The sequence below is a fragment of the Enhydra lutris genome, unplaced genomic scaffold (genome assembly GCF_002288905.1).
Source record: "Enhydra lutris kenyoni isolate GAN:26980312 unplaced genomic scaffold, ASM228890v2 scaffoldscaffold46, whole genome shotgun sequence".
In the NCBI taxonomy this organism is placed as follows: domain Eukaryota; kingdom Metazoa; phylum Chordata; class Mammalia; order Carnivora; family Mustelidae; genus Enhydra; species Enhydra lutris.
Genome location: NW_019154130.1, coordinates 17,314,344 through 17,335,557, shown reverse-complemented (window position 1 = coordinate 17,335,557; position 21,214 = coordinate 17,314,344). Strand labels below are relative to the sequence as shown.

Here is a 21,214-nt window from a genome sequence, read left to right as displayed (position 1 = left end):
AAAAACAAAAAACTCTGTACTCTAAATAATTAATAACAGCCCTTTTTGCAGTTGGTTTCATCTTTAATTTTAGTTCAAGTGGCAGCCATTCATGTTAGTGGAAGTACAAGGGCAAAGAGGAAAAATAAGTATGTATCTAGAAAATGATTTGCATTTTTCATATATGTTTTAAAATTATACTTCTGTAATTTTTGAGTTTGTTTTTAGAAGGGACTAGAAAGTTCGAGGGACTTCTTTAGTTTTCTGGACTGCATACTGAGTAGGATCTTCAGGAAGCAGGATGACTCAAAGCTGTAGTGCTTGGGATTCTTTATTATACTTGTAAAATGAGTAGATGGCTTTCTTTATGTGGGCCTTCGCATGTTTTTCAGAAATGCCATGAGAAATATGCATTTTTTTTTCAAAGCGCTGCTCTTAGGAAACGTTCACACAGAGTGTGGGTGCTCACAATCAGAATTTTAAACTTTGCACAGAATTTTTATAACTGTTACTTTCACTTATTAATAAGGCTTGGCATGGGTTTTTTACCACAACTTAAAAATGTTAAATACATTAATTTTAAAAATAAGTTGTGGCTATAGATGCTGGAGTAGATTTCTGCGTTCTTACAATAAGGGTTATTGCATTTTGGACAATTCTAGGTTAGACCTGAAGGAAAGCAGCTCATCTTCTGCATATGTAAGAGCTTTTATGCAGTGGTACAGAATTTGGTATACTCAGGCCCATTTCCCACCCAGAAAGACTTGAAATATTATATACAAGGCCAAGAATGGTGTTGTGGAGAGGGTGTGCTATAAGGCAGAATCCTGTAGCTTACACAGTATAGGAAATGCAGCCCTAACATCCTAGGTTCAGTAGTAAAAGCAAATAATAATGATGTTTATAATGACAGCAGCAGTAGTTTTTGAGCATTTCCTGTGTAACAGGCTCCATGCTAAGCACTCTGTTATATCATCAACTCCTAACCCTGTGAATACATGGCATTTTTATCACCATTTTAGAGCTGAGAAAACTGAGGTTCAGAATGCTTAAAGAACTTCACAAGGTCACGTATCTTGAACAGTGTATGGTTTGAATTTCAAGTCTTTGAGACTGCAGAGCTGTGTTCACCCTCCTTCTCCTACCACCTCTCACTTCAGGTCTGGTTGTGCCACCTAGACAAATCATGCTTCTGGGCAGATCGGCCCTCCCAGCCCTCATTCCCTTCTCAGTAAAGTAGGCATGGCCCCTCTTTAGATCTCCGGGGTGGTTGTGAGCAGCAAGGGAGAAGTGCTACTTCCACCTTACTGAGCTAAATAAAGATTAATTATTACTAATATAATGTATATTAAAATGATCTGCCAGCTGCTCTGGTATACCAGTCTTTCTACTTGTAACAAAAATTTTTTTGGTTTGTGTTTTTTAGCAACTCCACTCAAGTGTGAGAACGGGGAATCTCGAAACCTGTTTGAGGCTGTTATCTTTAGGAGCACAAGCCAACTTCTTTCACCCTGTGAGAAAAGCATGAATTGATTCAGATATTAAACTGAAACTAAGTGGGTTGTGTTTGTGTAGCCTTTGGTTTTATTTAATTTGCTTGTTTGTCTACTTTTTATTAATATTTCTCAGGAAAAAGGAAATACCCCACTCCACGTCGCCTCCAAAGCAGGGCAGATTTTACAGGCGGAATTATTGGCAGTATATGGAGCAGACCCAGGCACACAGGATTCTAGTGGAAAAACTCCTGTGGATTATGCGAGGTGAGAGACCTAGATTCTTGTCACTGCCTTGGTTAGGGATTATTTATGTTGGGTATGATTCATTGCTAGGTGGCTAAATTGTGTATGATTAACATTTAACCCCTTTAAGTTAAGGATTTACATCCTGCCATTTTGCAGATGAAGACATTTCAGATACGTATGAGCTCAGAGCCTGGCAAAGTCAGAGGAGGTAGAACCATTAACGAGTGTGCTTCGCTTCCAGTGTTTCACATGACTTCTAACGCAGTGGTATTTGAGCCATAGGCAGGTATCAAGAATTGCAAAACCCGGGGCACCTGGGTGGCTCAGTGGTTTAAAGCCTCTGCCTTCAGCTCAGGTCATGATCTCAGCGTCCTGGGATCGAGCCCCGCATTGGGCTCTCTGCTCAGCAGGGAGCCTGCTTCCTCCTCTCTCTCTCTCTCTCTCTCTCTGCTTGCCTCTCTGCCTACTTGTGATCTCTGTCTGTCAAATGAATAAATAAAATCTTTTAAAAAAAAAAAAAAGAATTGCAAAACCCACTCCTCAGTTTCTTAATACGTTTAGTCATTGCTTGAACTTAAAAACAGATCTGTGCAGATAGGTAAGCGATTAAACAAGTAATAGTAAAATGTTAATTGTAGGTTTTAGGTAGCAGACGTCTGGGTGCTTGCCATAAAATCCTTTTCAGTTTCTTCTTGGTTTAAAAACTTTGTAAAATGCTGGAAAAATTAATACATAAGTTAGTCTTGAATATCAATTAAATGATAGAAGATGGTTCATCTTTCCTTCTTTTTCCAAATTAACTTTTTATCAACTGCAAAGCTCTCTATTCTGTTCTGCAGAAGATAAAATGGGTAAAATGCCAAAACTGTGCCGTCCCAGAATTTCTTCTTCTTCTCTCATGGAGGAGATGATTCATAAATGCATAAAAGTTAAATGAAACAAGATAATATGGAATTAATTGCCAGAATCGGTAACTGGTCTTAAAAGGCATATGTAAGTTTTCTTCATTGTGGCCTAGGTCAGTAAGAAACTTCTTTAGTTGGTCTTTGAAAAATGGGTTGGATTTGGGTATGTGAAGGAGGGGCTAAAGCATTCCAAGTGAAAAAGAAAGGCATGATTTAAGTTCAGGAGGGAGAGCTGGACGGGCATGTTCAGCACAGCAGAGGACTTTACTAGGTAGAGCAATGTGTCTGGGAATAAGAGCTGAGGTATATAGTATTCCCTGGATCTGAGACGCCACTGACTGTACCAAGTCCTCATTATCTCATATACCACTAAAACTGAGAACAACTCGGCTGATTAAATGATGACAAACCATCAACTGTAGCGTGCTTCCTGATTTCACAGCTGTTTAAAAAAAAAAAAAAAGAGGAGGGATGCCTGGGTGGCTCGGTGGTTGAGCCTTTGCCTTCGGCTCAGGTCATGATCTCGGGGTTCTGGGATCGAGCCCCGCATCGGTCTCTGCTCAGCAGGGAGCCTGCTTTCCCCCTCTCTCTCTGCCTGCCTCTCTGCCTGCCTCTCTGCCTGCTTGTGATCTCTCTCTCTCTGTCAAATAAACAAAATCTTAAAAAAAAAAATGAGGAAAAAATATACATATCTCAGAAATCAAACATGTGGTAGATCGAAGGAACGTCCTATAGTGTCTTGAATGGTGGAAAGAGAAAGTGGCAGAAACTAGACTTCGGCGTTTAAGGGAAGAGAGCCCTCGGTACATGGTACTTATTATCACTTACCTTGTAGTTTCCTCGTGTGCCTTGCATATATAATAGTTTCTCAGTGTAATAATTTATTTATATGCCTGGTTACTAAACAGATTTCAAGCAGCTTAAGCATTCACTTTGTGAATGAAGAAAGGCAGATCTTGTGTTTTCTGTTAGGCAAAGTAAGGTTTTAGGAGGTAAAAGTAGCTATGAGTGGGAGCTGTGCATTCTGTTGGTCTGTCTCTCCCTGGATTACAAACCTTAAAGTGGATACTAAACTCTCACCCAGAATCATACTGGCTGCATCAGGAGCCTCTAGGGGAAAAACCTTCTTCAAAATACTAACGTTCACACTCATCCCATCCTTACTGATGCAGAATTCCCAAGGTTGGGGGCCTAGATTTCTATATGTTTTTAAAAACACTTCAGTTAATTTTTGAGAACCTCTACTCTAGACCATTTATTAGTTTTATTTTCTACCTCATTAGATGAAGTTATTCTTTATCGCTCCCTTAAGTCTTTAATTTCTTTATTAAGCATTCTGTTCTGTAAATTAATAAAGGAAGGGGGTAGTTCAGATTGTGAAAACAGTTTATAAAGGTGGGAATCAAAGTAGACCTTGACCGTTTACCTCACACAAAAGGTTGATTATTCTGAGAAGTCACATTTGGTAAATTGCTCAGGTGTCTTAGAAGACATCTCTGTACTTTTTTATTCTAGAGCCAGTGGCTGGTGAGGAATATAAATGGTACTTTGTTTTCTCTTGGTAGGCAAGGAGGGCACCATGAGCTGGCAGAACGCCTTGTAGAAATACAGTATGAGCTGACTGACAGACTAGCCTTCTATCTCTGTGGCAGGAGACCAGGTGAGTGAAAGGACAGCAGTCTCTCTACACCTTCAGTCAGGTAACTAACCTCTGGAAAAACAAGTTGGAACACTGTTACCCAAGATCTCTGCTTCAACATATCCTTAAGAAAATTGCAAATAAGGATTTTTATTTGAAATAACTATAACATATTCAGTTTTATATGAAAGGTATAGTCAGTCAAAACTCCTGGAATTTTGGTTTTTAAGACTTTAGCTCCAGAGGAATAACTATTTTAAGAACCAAAGAGCATAATTGAACGTGCACTATAGTTCTTGTGCATAATGGGACTAAGAATGGAAGAGCAGAGCAATAACTTACGTAGTTATTTGAAGAATTCTCCTATCAAAGGAATGGAAGAGAGTCCAAAAATGAACTTTGCCAAGTTTATTAATGAAGTAGAACTGGAGTTGGCAAACTGTGGTCTGTGGGCCAAATCTAGCCTGTCACCTGTTTAAAGTTTTGATGCAAGATAGCCATGTCCATTCATTTACATATTGTCTGGCTGTTTTCATGCTACTGTCACAGAACTGAGTAGATTGAGGGCTGCCTGGCTAACTTAGCAGAGCAGGTGACTCTTAATCTTGGGGTCATGAGTTTGAGCCCCACATTGAGTGCAGAGCTTACAGAAGAGAGAAAGAAGGAAAGGAAAGAAGAGAGTAGATTGAGTAGTTGCAACAAAGACCATATGGCTACAAAGCAAAAAATATTTGCTGTCTAGACCTTTACAGAAAGTTTGCCAATCCCTGATTAGAATATCCACATACACCTGTACAGTGGTTCCCTAACCTGGTTGTATGATGGAGTTAATAACTTGGTTGTATGATGGAGTTAAGAGCCTCTGGTGTGGTTCCCAGGGAGATGGGGTAAGCACACTCTACCCTTTCTTTCCTGCTAACTACAATTTAAAACCCTGGACCAGAAGCATGGAGTAGCTATCTAAGGACTCTGGATGGTGGTTTAGGGAGCTCAAAGTACCATCAAACTGGTGGTGAGTGTCCTGTTTATTTTACTTCTGATACGGCCTTTGTGATAGCCTGAAATCTGGAACTGTATAACAGGTGCAAAGAAGCCTTCTCTCTCTGGTCTATGGAGCAGTAAATGGGATCTTATGGGACAGAGAATTGGGGGGTTCCCCTAGGGTTTTTTTCTCCTTCTTCCTTTTTCCCCACTCTAGCCCCTATGCAGTCATGTGGCTGCAGCAATGGCAGCACAGCTGCCTAAATCTCTGACCAAAAGTGTGAGGAGAATCCTAACTGCATTTTTTTTTTCTATTCTCTCATCATTTGGCCAGGAGACAGAGCCTAACCTGGTCAGTTGCCTGCTAAAATTCTTCTGTGGAGAATATTAATGTTCTCCATAGAATTTAAAGAAGACTCAGCGTTTCACAACATCATACACAAAATGTCTGGGATATCAACTGTAATTACTTGACATAGGAAGAACCAGGAAAATTCCGAAGACTTGCAGGGGAAAAGATAGTCAACAAATGCCAACCCCAGATGACACAGATGTTGGAATTAATCAGACAAAGACTAAAGCAGATAGCAACATCATGCGTTAAGAAGTAAGGGTGAATGTTCTTGAAGCAAATAGAAATATAGAAGGTCTCAGCAGAGAAACTGACCCAGATAGAAATGCTGAACTGAAAAATACAATAACGAAAATTTTAAAACTCACTGGATGGGCTTAATAGCAGACTGGAGATGACAGAAAAGAGTCAATGAATTGAAATAGAACACTAGAAATTACCCAGTTTGAGCAATAGGGAGAAGAAAGAGTAGGAGGAAAAAGAAACTGAACACAGAGCCCAGGGACCTATGTGACAATATCAGAAGGTCGTATTTGTATCCTCAGACTCCAAGAAAGAGATCCAAAAGCCTGGTGCAGAAAAAATATTTGAAGAAACATGGTTTCAAAACTCTAAATTTGGCAAAAGACATAGACTTCAGATTTAAGAAACTCAGAGATTCCCAAACAGGATAAACTCAATAAAATCCTCCCTCAGACACATGAAAATCAAACTGCTGAAAACCCAAAGACCAAAAAAAAAATTGAAAGCAGCCAAGGGGAAAAAAAATGACAGCATATGAAAAGACAGTTTGAATGGCTGTGGTTTTTAACTGCAAAGAGTCAAGATGAAAAAGAAGTAGAACAATTTTTTAAAGTCCTGAAAGGAAAAAACTATCAATTCATAATTCCTCTTCCAATGAAAATAACCTTCAGGAATGAAGGCAAAATAAAGACATTTTAAGATGAAGAGAACTAGTTGCTCTAACAGAAATGTGAAAGAAAGTTCTTTGGGTAAAAGGGAAATGATACCATAGGGAATCTGGAACTTCAGAAGTGAAAGAAAAGCAACTGAAATGATAAATATCTGGATAGATATAATAGACTGTTTTCCTCCTAAGATCTTTGAGATATGCATGGCAGTTTAATGCTTGTCTGGTGGGGTGTTCAGCATATGTCAGTGTGATACATTGATAAGGACGACATAAAAGGGGAGCAGGTAAAAGAAACATGGAGGTGAGGATTTTACATTCTTCTTAAGTTGACAAAATAGTCTAAGTAGACTAAAAGATTATGTATACTGTAATGCATAGTACAACCATTAAAAACAGTCTACACAATGGAAGGTGGTCAAAACCTCTAGAGATAAAATGAGATGTTAAAAATTACTCAAATAACAAAAGAGACTTCAAAACATTCCAGAAAAGAGAAAAAAGGAGAGAAAGAGGAACAAAAACCTGAGGCCCAAACAGAAACTAAACAAAAATTCTAGACTTAAATCCAAACATATTAATAATTACATTAAATGTTATGTTAATGACATAAATGTACCAAATAAAAAGCAGAGATTGTCAGAATGGATTTAAAATTAAAAATGAGCTCTAATAACTATATGCTCTCTATAAGAAACCTACTTTAAATATAATGATAGAAGTTAGTTAAAAACAGAAAGGTATAAAAAGATATATCCTGGGAACACAGTAAAAGAAAGCTAAAGAGTTTATGTTAATACCAAACAAAGTAGGGACACCTGGGGGGCTCAGTCAGTTAAGCATCTGCCTTCAGCTTGGGTCGTGGTCTCAGGGTCCTGGGATCGGGTCCCATGTCGGGCTCCCTGCTCAGCAGGGAGCCTGCTTCTCCCTCTCCCTCTGCTGCTCCACCTGCTTGTGCATTCACTTTCTCTCTCTGACAGATAAATGAATAAAATCTTAAAAAAAAAAACAACAAAGTAGACTTTCAGGGCAAAGAAAATTAGCAGGGATAGAGATAACAGTTTTCCAAAGAGATGTAACAATTCTAAATGTGTACACACCTAGCAACAGGGTTTCAAAATACATGAAACAAATTTTGATAGAACTAAAAGGAGAAAAGGTCAAATCCCCAATTCTTGGATATTCAGCAGTCTTCATTTAGTAATAGATGGAACTGGTAGATGGGAATCAGCAAGGATATGGGGCACTTGTCTGGTGCAGTTGATAAAGCATGTGACTCTTAATCTCAGGGTCATGAGTTCAAGCTTCACAGTAGGGATGGAGACCACTTAAAAAAAAAAAAAATGAAATGAAATTTAAAAGAAGAAAATCAGCAAAGATAGCAAACTGAAACCAAACCATCAGCCAACTGCATGTAGTTGACATTTGTAGTGTGCTCTATCCAACATTGTCAGAATACACACTCCTTTCAAGTACGTGTTGAACATTAACCAATTAGACCATATCCTGGGTTATAAAACAAAGCTTAACCATTCTAAAAGAATTAAAATCTTAAAGAGTATATTCTCTGACCATAATGGAATTAAGGTACTAAAAAGTAATAAAACTGTAACTGGAAAATTCCCAAATGTTTGGAAATTAACACAGTTCTAAATAATCCATGGGTCTAAGAGGAAATCTCAAGGAAAATTAGAAAATATTTTCAGATGAATGAATTATGAGATGCAGCTAAAGCAATTCTTAGAGGAAATTTTATAGTATTAAATTCTTACATTAGAACACAAGAAAGCCCTCAAATCCTCCAGCTAAGGTTACTCTATAAGAAACTATGAGTTTCAAAAAAAAGAAAAGAAACTATGAGTTTCTTACTGCTTACTCATCCAAAAAGATGAGTAAAATAAACCCCAAGTAAGCAGAAGGCAGGAAATAACAAAGATAAGAGCAGGAATCAATGAAATTGCAAAAGGAAAACAGTAGAGAGAAATCAGTGAAACCAAATGCTGATTTTTGAAAAAAAAAAAAAAAAAGAAAGAAACAAATAAATGTCTAGCCATATTATAAATAATACAATGCACACAAATTAGACAACTTAGATAAAATGAACCAGTTCCTTGAAAGCCACAAACTACCGACCACCTACCCAAGAAGAAAGAGGTAAATGCATAATCTTAAATTATAAAGAATTTTAATTTGTACTTTAAAACATTCCATTAAAGAAAACCCCAACCCACATGACTTCACTGGTAAGTACTGTGAACAAGTTGAAGTGATATTGCCATTTAGCAATTCAACAGATAGGTTTTTTGTTTTGTTTTGTTTTTAAAGATATTTCTTTATTTATTCAACAGAGATCACAAGTAGGCAGAGAGGCAGGCAGGAAGCAGGCTCCCCGCTGTGCGGAGAGCCAGATTCGAGACTCAGTCCCAGGACCCTGAAATCACATCCTGAGCCGAAGGTGGAGGATTAACCCACTGAGCCACCCAGGCGCCCCATCAACAGATAGGTTTTATGACTTATGTGATTTGCTAGCTTTGCAATTATGATTCTTAGTGGCCATTTTTAAGGGTTAGGAATTCACGCTCCCAAGTTTTGCACATAAAATGAGACTATTCTACCAAACATTTGAAGAAGAAATAACATCAGTTCTACATGATATTTAGAAAAGAAAAAGGCAGGGAACATTCTGAACTCATTTTGTGAGGCTACCATTACCTTAACACCAAACCCAGCAGAGACAGCACAAAAAAAAAAAAGCCCTCGTGAACATAGACACCAAAATCCTCAACAAAATGTTAACAGATTGAGTCCATATATATATATAATATAATATATATATTATTATATATATATTTTAATATATAAAAATAAAATAACCAAGTACGGTTTCTAGATGCCAAAACTAATTAAATATTTGAAAGTCGATATGATTTATCATATTAACAGAATAGGAGAAGAAAACCATCAATCTTATCAGTTGATGCAGAAGAAGAATTTAATAAAATTCAACATTCCTTCATGATAAGAAAAAACAAACTTGGAATAGAAGGGACTTCTTTAAGTGGATAAAGAGTATCTGTAGAGGGATGACTGGGTGGCTCAGTCAGTTAAGCATTTGCCTTTGGCTCAGTTCATGATCCCAGGGTTCTGGGATTGAGCCCTGCACCCGGGGTGGGGTAGGTGGTTCTTGCTCAGCAGGGAGCTGCCTTCTCTCCCTCCCTCTGCCTGCCACTCTCCTTGGCTTGTGCTCTCTCCCCCTCTCTCTGACAAATAAAATCTTAAAAAAAAAAAAAAAAATCTGTAGAAACCCACAGCTAACATCATCCTCAATGATGAAAGATTGAATGCTTTTGCTCAAATATCAGAAACAAGGCCAGGACGTCCACTCCCACCATTCCTATTCAACATGACACTGGAAATCCCCCAATACCATAAGGCAAGAAGAATATAAGGCATACAGATTGAAATGGAAGAGATACAACTGGTCATAAATAAGATGGTTTCTATGTAGAAAATCCCAAGGAATCTACAATAACGTTCTTAGAACAAATAAGTGAGTTTAGCATGGTTGCAGAATATAAGGGAAATAATGAAAAATCAATCATATTTCTATAGATTAGCAGTGAACAATTAGAAACAAGCTAGAAAAACAATACCATTTATAATAGCTCCAAATTAGATGCTTAGGTATAAATCTGACAAAATATTCATGGGCTCTGCATGCTGAAAACTACCAAATGCTGCTGAAAGAAATCAAGGAAAACCTGAATCAGTGGAGAGAGAACTGCATTTATGAGTTAGAATAGTAATGTGTCAATTCTCCACAAATTGATTTGTAAAATTAATGCAATTCAAGGATTTTCTTGTGGACATAGATGTGCCAATTCTGAAATTTACACAGAAAAGCAGAGGAACTAGAATGGGACCATTTTTGCAAAAGAAGAATGTGGGCAGAATCATACCTCCCAATTTTAACTTGTGCTGTAAAGCTCTGCTGAACTCAAGAACGTGGTTATGGAGGAGAGACAGACATACAAGTCAGTTAAACAGTAGAGAGAATCCAGAAATAGACCCACACAAATATTTTCAGTCGATTTTTTGAGAACTGCAAAGACAATTCAGCGGGGGAAGAACAGTCTTTTAAATATATGGTGTTCTAACAACTGGACATCTATATGCAGATATAAAAACTTCAGTACCTTCCACCTGGCATAAAGGCTGTAACTCAAAATGGATCGTAGATCTAAATGTAAAACCTAAAAGTATAAAACTTCTAAAGAGGGGCGCCTGGGTGGCTCAGTGGGTTAAGCCGCTGCCTTCAGCTCAGGTCATGATCTCAGGGTTCTGGGATCGAGCCCCGCATCGGACTCTCTGCTCAGCGGGGAGCCTGCTTCCTCCTCTCTCTCTGCCTGCTTGTGATCTCTGTCTGTCAAATAAAATTTAAAAAAAAAAAAAAAAAAAAAAAAAAAAACTTCTAAAGAAAACAGAAGAAAATCTTTATGATCTTGGATTACGTAAAATGTTTACATGTAACTCCAAAAGCACAACCCATGAAAGAAAATATGGGTAAATTGGACTTCATAAAAACTGAAAGCTTTTGCTCTGCAAAGGCTACAGTTAAGAAAGAATGAAAAGACAGGCCACAGACTGGGAGAAAATATTAGGAAATCACGTGTCTAACAAAAGACTTGGGTCCAGAATATTTATACCTAAATATATAAAACTCAACAGTAAGGAAACAACCCAGTACAAACTGGGCAAAGACCATATCCAGATGCCAGATAAGCACATGAAGTTGAGATGCTCAGTATCATTGGCCATTAGGGAAATGCAGATTAAAAGCACAAGACACCACTATACACCTATTAGAATGACTAAAATTTTAAAACCTGCCAAAGAAACTGACAACATGAGTGGGAAGATGTGAAGCAACTGTAACTCTTATATTGCTGGCTGCGAAACAAAATGATAGAGCTACTGTGCCAAAAAGTCTAGCTGTTTCTTACCAAGTTACATACACATTTACCTAGTACCTACATAACCTAGCATTCCCATTCCTGGGTATTTATCCCAGAGAAATAAAGACTGATGTTACACAAAAACCTATATTTGAATGTTTATAATGGCTTTTTATTCATTGGCATGTGATCAGTGTCCTCCAGAAGCTAGGTTGGGACTGGCTCTGTAAGCCTTGTAGGAGAAGGAAGCCCCACCCAGATCTGCCAAGACCATCTGCCCCAGCCTTGATGGTTTTATGCTAATTGATTAATTTGAGGGTAAGCCACCAAAGCCCAAGGGTGCTCCTCCATCCCACATGGAGAGCTGACAAAAGCCCACTCTGCTCATTTAGGCTCCCTAAAAGTTTTCTCCATGACTAAAGATCATCAGTTATACTGGGAATGAAATGAAGTGTAGGATTAGCGTGAGCACAGCCTTTTTGCTTAATGATGTCTGGACCTTTGTGCCCGAAGAAAATGGGAATATGATTCTTGCTACTAGCCAGGTCTTAGGCAGTTCGTAGTCAGTCTGACAACTTCTGCCCCTTCCCCAAATAATTCATAGTTATGAGAAACTACTGATGGCAAGACATAAATTAAGAAAATTATGGTAGTGTTCCTTTATCAATCTTACCAGTATTTATATAAACAAAACTCTGGCTTGATTTCTGTTTCAGATCACAAAAATGGACAGCACTTTATAATACCTCAAATGGCAGACAGGTAAGGCCACTGAAATACCAATCAGTTTTATCTGTCACTATTATTTCCTTGGTTGTATAGTGTTTAAGTGTATTATACTTTGTATTTAACAAAGCCCATACATTTTTCTCTTTTACGGCTATACAATTTGGAAATAAGACGGCTGTAAGTAAACCACCATGTAAAACTTAAGTTTGAAAGAGTACAAGTAACAGACATACTAGTAAAATTGGAGTTAGGGATATTGTCACAGTTTTAGCTAGTTGTGACGGTATATCGTGTCGATAGGTTGTATCACAGAACATTTCTGTATTATAAGAGAGGATATTCTTTGTCTATAACAGGGATTGGCAAATTTTTTAAGGGCTAGATAGTAAATATTTTAGGCTTTGTGGGCCATACAGCCTCTGTCACAACTACTCAGCTCTGCCAGTTGTAGATGAAAGCATCTGTGGACATTAGGTAAATGAAGGGCAAATCAGTTGCAAGAAAATTCTCTTTCTGGACACTGAAATGTGAATGCCATATAATTTTTCCTGTGTTAGGAAATATTTTTCTTTTGCTTTGGGGTTTTTTCCCCCAAACCACTTAAAAATGTAAAAACCATGCATAGCTCATGGGCTGAACAAAGAAATGAGCCATAATCTGCCAACCCCTGGTCTGTGAGGTTAGCAAAGTTCACAGCTGCAGGAATGAACTTGAAATCCTTATTTATCCAATTACCTTTGCACAAACACTGTCAAGAGTTTATGAAACAGTTAGCTGTTATTCCACATGTAATCTTGCCATTCTGGTTTTTCACATTCTGCCCTTTTCATATTTCCTTCTGTCATGCTTTTTTTTAATACTTCAAGAATTGAGGCTTCTCACATAAAGGGCCTGGGGACGAACCATCAATAGTTTTTGTCTACTAGTTATTCAGTGATTATCTTTATCTGTACCATGTTGCGTGACTTTGATTTTTCTAAAAGGAGTTACAAATTCTTACGCCCAAAAGTTTTCTCGCTAACTCTAATGGGCAATAGAATTTTTGTTTCTGACCATGTCCCTGAATTGTTAATTAATGTCTTGATGCCTTGCCTATCTTACGGTTCTATAGAACTCATAAAAATGTTTTTTATTTATTTGCTTATTAGTTCTGTACATTTTCTTAGCAGCCTGGATTTGTCTGAATTGGCAAAAGCTGCTAAGAAGAAACTTCAATCCGTGAGTATCTCTGTTTCCTAGTGAAGTTCAGTGTGGGAAACCATGCATCCTGCTGATACCTGTCCTCAGCTCATTACCTGCTGCAACAGATGACTTTGTTTCCTCCTCTGGGATGTTATAAAATCCGAAGCAGAGCATTAAGTACTTAGAGAAGAGACAGAAAGTACTCTTAAGTTTAGTAGATCTGATTTATCGGCTCTGCATCAGGTAATGGCGTTTTTCTCTGTCATTCTGAAAGCGAAGACTGTGCCTTTGATGTTAGGGAGTTGTGTCTCCTGAGAGTTCCCTAGTTCTCCTGAGAGTTCCCTAGTTTCTCTCAAGAGTAGGACACACTTTTAGGGATGCCTTCCGGTAGCCACCCAGGACGCTAGGGAAAGGCAGGAGCTGACGCTGGAGTTGTGAGTGCCGCAGATCCACTTGGCCGCCATTTGGGATTGGGCCACCATCATCACTGTCTTGCAGAGCCCACATTGTTCAGCAGAGCTTTTTAAGTGTTTGTTTTCAAGGGCTGGTGGTCCTTCCCCAGGTGCATGCTCAGAGCTTGCCCAGTTCTGCAGGGCCGAGCCTCCCTTCCGTCTGTGTCCCTCTTCCCAGCCTGCCCATCTCAGCCTCAGTCAGGGGCCCAACAGATCAGCTTCTCTGGGCAGCTTCCTCTTAGTTTGATCCCCACAGATGAGGCCTCACCAGGGTGCTTCCCTGCCGCCTCAAGCACCAGATTGCCTGCCTTGGGCTGTTCTCATAGCTCTCTGGATCAGAACCAAGATTCTTAACTTCTTGTCATGACCTTGAAGGGCGTCATCCAGTGCCCACCATTCAGTTTTTGCCCTGGTTTCCATCTGGTTCCTCCTGCGTGTGTGCACGCGTGTACACGTGTGTGAATGTATTTATTCCATTTTGGGTTAACACTCTCCGAGACCACCTTCAGATCCTCTTTGGGAATCTTCTCTTTCTGCAGTGTTCTACTTTCCGGGCTTCCAGTCCTTTTGTCATTCAAGTAGCTGAAATCTGACCACCTAGTGTAGAAGGGAGTTTCCCCAAGCCTGACTCTGAAATTGCCTCTCCCCTAATGTATGACTTTCTCTTTGTTCCTCTTTTCACAGAAGACCCTTTACTAACACTTCATATATTAAGTACTAAATATTACATAAAATGAATTTATCATTACTAGTATTTAACTGTGTTATGAAATAAATGTATTTTATGCAATTTGGTGTCTCTGTGTTCTGTATCTGTGGTTATGTGTGTCTGTTTTACCACGTTTCTTAAATTTAGGTCATATGATAGGATGATTAAGATGACAAGCTTTGGAATCAGATAGCACTAAATAGTCTCATTTCCTTTTAATTAGAGTATATAAGCCAATTTTTATTTTAAATAATACAAACATTATTGGTAATACTCCAGCTCCCTTTGACTGACCTACATTTGCTATGCTGAGAGAGCTGCACAAAAGTTGGGGTTACGTCGGTCATATCTCCAACATGTGGCAGGCGCTAGATAAATATGTGGAACAAAGTTGAGTATAGCTCTCAAGAACTCCGGCTCTGGCTCAGACTGGTCGGGTACAGAGCTCATCTCTGACAAGCTCCTTAACCTCTCCGTGTCTTGGCATCCTCTCCTGGAAAGGGAGCTAATGATCAGTCAGCGGCTGCAGATCTGAAATGTTCTGTGAGGATGGACTGCTGTTATTACTTGTTGACCCCACCCCGTGGTCTCCCCCTCACGGGGGACAGCTGGACCAGTGCCACTGTAGTGTTTATCCTAAAATATCTCCCTCTCTCCAGCTGAGAGAAATAGAAGACTAATATATTTCTTAAATTAGTAAGTGTTAACATTGGAGAGACTTAAACTTGGATCTTGCGTCTATCACTTGCTGGCTTTGTGACTTCAAGCAAGCTCCTAACTTCTGTGCTTCAGTCTCCTTGTCTGTAAAGTAGGATAATAGTAGTTCCTGTCTTCATAGAGGTGTCGTGAGTATTAATGTGATGATAGTAGCACAGTGCCTGGGATGTAAGCCTTCAGTCTTGCTGTTGTAGTTACTGAGTAATAATAACCTTAGCTTGTAGCCACTTATTGGGAAGAGACTGGATATTTAAGAGGCAAGTTCAAGTTCCCAGTCCCTCATTACTTTATTCAGCAAAAGGCTCTCAGAGTTTATTTTCAACTATAAATATAAATTCAGCACACAAGAGAAAATGTGGGAAATGGACAGGGGTAATCATCTTCATTAACATTATTCCTAATGGATTCAGGCTCAATATTTTGATATATTCTGATTCTTATTTTATATGCATGTCATTTTTTTTTAATGGAAGCTTAATCTTAATTATAGGATTGTATATCCTGCTTCTCTCACCCAACAGTCTACCAATTTTAACAAGCTCCCATGAGGTCTGTTTAGCCAGCCTTTTAAATTGCCACATAAAATACCTTCTGGTCACTGTGTGACTGGATATTTACTGGGCCCCATCTCAGGGCCAGATACTGTGGGTGGACATAAGGAACACCGTAAGGAATAAGATTCATTGTCAACTAAAAAGTGACAGCCACCAACCATCAGGATGTGTTTTATGAGGAAAACAGTGCAGAGAGCTGGAGCCATCCTGGTGGAGGCTTAGCCTCAACTGGACTGAGGAAGACCCAGCTGTCCTTCCCATCCTAGCGGCTGCCAGCTGGCATGGAGACTATTCTATTGGCTGACACTGCACAGCATGCTGATTAAACAGGCTGCCCTTTGTGGGGGGTGCTGAGTACTTTCCGGGATTGGAGGCCTCCTTCCTGAAGAATATAGCAAAGTGGCTTACTGAAGACTGGATGATGGTTTCTGCAGTGGCATGTTTTACATTCTGAAAATGGCATGTTTTGGCATCTCTGTCCCACCATGGGTTTAGGATCCTTTCTATCTGTGGGCACCGACAAATGCTCAAGAGCAAAAGAGGGGACTTTAAAGGGTGATGTCATGCGGAGAGTCGAGAACTGGACCCTGCATTTCAGATGACTCTGCCCTCCTTTATAGCACACCCCTGTCTGCTGTCACAAAGGAGTGAGGCTGCTGTGGGAAGCAGATATTTCTAGAGGATCTGTACTATTCTGGAAATGTTATTGTCTGTTTGACAGTGGGTATTTACTAAGCACTGGCTTTGGATAAGACATTGGAGATTAAAGGGTGAATAAGTCACAGTGCCTACTCATTCTCCCAGCATTAATCCTTGTCCCTTGTGTTCCTGGTATTTTTTTTTCACTTCCAGCTAAGTAATCATTTGTTTGAAGAACTTGCCATGGATGTGTACGATGAAGTTGACAGGCGAGAGACCGATGCAGGTGACTGAAAGCGTGGCTTTCTCTTACAAGCTTCTGTTGTTGGTGGGCAGTACTTCTACTGTCCTGCTGTTGCATGTTGTCGACATTTACTTTTGTGTATGTTGGTTTTGGAGTGTGCTTCCCCTAGTTTCCCTCGTGACGCCCGAGCTGCGGCTCTCAGAGAAGCAGTGGCACACTTGTGGTGATAAGATTCTGTCTCTGGCTCTTTCCTCTGGCTAGTCTGGCTTGCCACGCAAAACCACAGCACCCTGGTAACTGAGACAACTGTCGTCCCCTTCCTTCCGGTCAATCCCGAGTACTCTTCAACACGGAACCAGGCAAGTGGCCGAGTCTGATAAGTAACCAGTGGTGGTATTTTGGGAAGGGCTGATATGGTATTTAATTTTCTGAGGCCAGGTATTTTAAATTTTTTGATTGATTAAAGTTAATTTCTTTTACACACACACATATACACAACTCAAGAAATTGGTAAGAAAAGCAATAAATGTAAATCAAAGACTAGAAAAGAATGTAAAATAATTCACAGAAGAAATATAAATGGCTTACAAATGTGAAGAAATGTTTAGCCTAACTAGTAATTCAGGAAAGCAACCTAAAGGCATTCATTAAAATTTCATCAATCAACTACTCCAGGCTGGTAAGGATATAGGAAAATGGGCTTTCTTACACTACAGATAAGAGTTTCCATTGCTGTAGACTTCAGAAAAGTGATTTGTTAACTGATTTTAGAAGTCTCAAAATTAAGTCCATCCTTTCCCATACATAATCCTTATTTGGGAATGTATGCTAGTAAAATAAAAATAACAAAGATTTATGCACAGTGATTTTCATCAAAGCACTGTATAAAATAATAGAGCATTAAAAACAGCCTAAGCCTCTGTCAGGAGGAGAAAGGTTGAGTAAATTGGGAAGGACTTTTAATTTTTATTGGTTAACGGCTATATATAATGATGGAGTTCCAGCATCTAGGCTATAACTTTATCTTGAAATTTTGAATTTTCTTCCAAATCAGTATTTCATTACTGGGTCTACTTCAAAACTGCATTGATAATGGGTAAAAAAGCATCAGGTAGAAATATTTTGGTTTTGTTCACAAAAATAAATGCACACGGTATTATTTAGTTCTCTTGTGTAGATGGCTCTGCCCTGTTTGCAAGGAAAATGTTGATGTGTGCCTCCCCTAGACTGCGGTGATATTTTGTTCATGCTTGGAAGTCTTTGCTTGGGAGTCTTACTCAAGTCTAACAATGTGATTGGTTTTATGTGAATCTCCACGTGTATGTTTTCACATTTGGAAATATTTCCAATTATTTCCTCTCTCAGGGCAGACAGAAACTTGCTCGGTTTAACGCCCATGAGTTTGCCACACTGGTCATCGACATTCTCAGTGACGCCAAGAGGAGACAGCAAGGCAGTCCTCTTTCTAGTTCAAAAGGTAACTGTTTCAAGCTGCTAAAATTTGATTCTTTGGCCTTCTAAACTCAACACAGATATTAAATTTAGAATTATAAATTAACTAAAACAATTATCATCAAAAGTTTACCCTTTTGAGCCCTGATGAATTATAAATATTTCAGTGTTGTTAACTGCTATTCAAATTTGTCCAATATGTTTTTTCCTCTTAGATCACCTATCTTCCCTATAAAATTGCATCCTGAAATTAACCTAAAAAGTCTGACTTAGGTCTTATTAAAGGGCAGAAGAAAAATCAGCCTTCTTGATTGATACTTCAGCCCACCTGTTATTGGTTACAAACAGAATTGAGCTCTAAATAGTAAAATTTGTTACTTTAAACTTTAGATGTCTATAGTAAGAATTATTGTGGTTTAAACTTGTAGAGAGCACCGAGCCCTATTTCCAAGATGCCCTATTGAGTCTAGCTTAGTAGCTCCACGTCCCAGCTCTGTGCTTAAGAACACACTCTTCTCCATCTCTATTACTATATACTTCTTGGTTTTTTCTAATTATAGAAGTAATACATTTTTAATTATAAAACATTTAAACAGAAGAAATACATACCATAAAAATTAAGGTTTCAGTTCATTAACTGACATTAGTTTGTTTTTGATTTTACTGGCTCAACCAGGAATAAGCAAATTCTAAGAAAATCTACTAAATTTTGGTGAAGGTGCAGTGATACATAAATTTGAAATCTCAAAATGTATATACTCTTTGATTTGGTATTACTATTTCTGTTTATTTGAGGGGAAATAATCAGAGATGTTGTGAGAATATGTAATACTTTTTTGAAAACATTAGAAACAAATAATAGAGAGAATCACATATTTGAATAATGTAGACATTTTCCCCCCCAAAGAATATATAATGACACAACATAAAGGAATAGATTAGTCTTTTTTTAAGTATTTAATCCCCATTTTGTAAGGAAAACATTTATACACATACATATGTATAAATAAATATACTACATTAAGTACTGTGTAAATACATAATCCTCATTATTTCAGATTGCATATTTGCAAATTCATCTACTAAAACTTATCTGTAACTTCAAAATCAGCACTTTCATGGCAACTTATGGACATGTGCAGAGAGGCAAAAAATTTGAGTTGCCCAAAACTCACGTACCTGGTTAAAATTGAACAAAACATTTGTGTGTCTTTTTGTCTCAACTGTCATACTGTTAACAAGTGGCCTTTTTAGGTCTGCTTAGTACCACATTTTACATTTTTGTGCTTTTTGTTGATGATTCTGCTGTTTAAAATGGCCCCCAAGCGTAGGTCCATAGTGCTGTCTGGGGCTCCTTAGCACAAGAAAGCTGTGATGTGCCTTATGGAGAAAATACCTGTGTTAGATAAGTTTCATTCAAACATGGGTTTTAGTGCTCTTGGCTGTGAGTTCACTGTTAATGAATCAGCAGTGTATATTAAAGGTGTCTGAACAGGGACACCTGAGTGGCTCAGTCAGTTGGGCATCTGACTCTTGGTTTTGTCTCAGGTCATGATTTTTTTTTTTAAGGTTTTATTTATTTATTTAACAGAAAGAACATGAACAGAAGCTAGGGGAGTGGCAGAGAGAGGGAAGCAGGCTCCCTGCCGACCAAGGAGCCTGAAGCAGGGCTTGATCCCAGGAACCCTGGGATCGTGATCTGAGCTAAAGGCAGACGCTTAGCCGACTGAGCCACCCAGGCACCCCTTAGGTTGTGATTTCTTGGGTTGTGGGATTGAGCCCCATGGGAGGCTCTACACTCAGTATGGAGTTTGCATGAAAGATTCTCTCCCTCTGCCCCTCCCCTATTCATGCTCTGTCACTCTCTATCTCTCAAACAAATAAATAAATGTTTTTTGTTTTGGGGTTTTTTTTGAAGATTTTATTTATTTATTTGACAGACACAGATCACAAGTAGGCAGAGAGTCAGGCAGAGGGGGAGGGGAAAGCAGGCTCCCTCCTGAGCAGAGAGCCCGATGCGGGGTTCAATCCCAGGACCCTGAGATCATGACCCAAGCCAAAGGCAGAGGCTTAACCCACTGAGCCACCCAGGAGACCCTAAATAAATGTTTTTAAAAAATGTATAATTGGGGTGCCTGGGTTGCTCAGTCCTTAAGCATCTGCCTTCAGCTCAGGTCATGATCCAAGGGTCCTGGGATCCAGTCCCACATTGGGCTCCCTGCTCAGTGGGAAGCCTTCTTCTCCCTCTCCCACTTCGTCTGCTTGTGTTCCCTCTCTCACTGTCTCTCTCTGTCAATTAAATAAATAAATAAAATTTTTAAAAAAGATAAAAAATTTAAAAATGAAAATAAAAAATGGTGTGTAAGCAGAAACACACATAACGTAAGGTTCTGTATCAATCAGTGGACAAAAACATGAGCAAAGGCTGGCAGGAACCTACCCCTGTGTGTCCTTTTGGAACAGTGGTTCAAGATTTGCTAATTCAGTCTTTACACCTTTAGAGACCATATCAACTACAAGTGATGAAATGGACTCTTTATGTGTTTAGGAAAAGACCGGAAAGGTATAGACCAAAATAAATCAACAGCTATGATTGATTACCACTAGCTTCAGATTTTCTTTTCTTTCTTTCCTTCTTTTTTTTAAGATTTTATTTATTTATTTATCAGAGAGGGAGGGAGAGAGCACAAGCAGGAGGAGCAGCAGGCAGAGGGAGAAGCAGGCTCCCCACTGAGCAAAGAGCCAGATCCTAGACTCGATCCTAGGACCCTGGGATCATGACCCAAACCGAAGGCAGATGCTTAACTAACTGGGCCACCCAGGTGTCCCTCAGATTTTCTGTATTGAGTATTACTTCGGTAATTCAGATGATATATCCATCTTAAATATTAATTTGAAAAATTAAAATTCCTGTTGGAAATCAGAGGTCACCTTGAGTTAGTTGCCTCAGAGAAGTTGGAAGAGACTTGGATAATTTGTGAAATCTTTTATTCAAAATGTTTTAGAGCCTATGGAATCATCCCTGCTCCCCTGTAGGCCATACCTCCCTGGTGTGCACGTGTGTCTGTCCACT

General features: G+C 38.9%; 1 protein-coding gene across 12 annotated transcripts in view; it reads left to right on the top strand.

The window, feature by feature from the left end:
* Positions 1–21,214, top strand: part of LOC111156367 (GIT ArfGAP 2) — a 50,434-nt gene that overhangs the window by 7,541 nt on the left and 21,679 nt on the right. For 9 of the 12 annotated variants that reach the window (XM_022517185.1, XM_022517183.1, XM_022517181.1 and 6 more), the window contains exons 5-12: positions 1,406–1,492; positions 1,609–1,739; positions 4,192–4,286; positions 12,180–12,225; positions 13,359–13,410; positions 16,659–16,731; positions 16,951–17,048; positions 18,055–18,166. In XM_022517185.1, the coding sequence (XP_022372893.1) occupies positions 1,406–1,492; positions 1,609–1,739; positions 4,192–4,286; positions 12,180–12,225; positions 13,359–13,410; positions 16,659–16,731; positions 16,951–17,048; positions 18,055–18,166 (694 nt within the window). Of the gene's footprint in view, positions 1–1,405; positions 1,493–1,608; positions 1,740–4,191; positions 4,287–12,179; positions 12,226–12,363; positions 12,370–13,358; positions 13,411–16,658; positions 16,732–16,950; positions 17,049–18,054; positions 18,167–21,214 lie in introns of all 12 variants that reach the window. The other 3 variants (XM_022517187.1, XM_022517182.1, XM_022517189.1) reach the window with 2 other exon arrangements.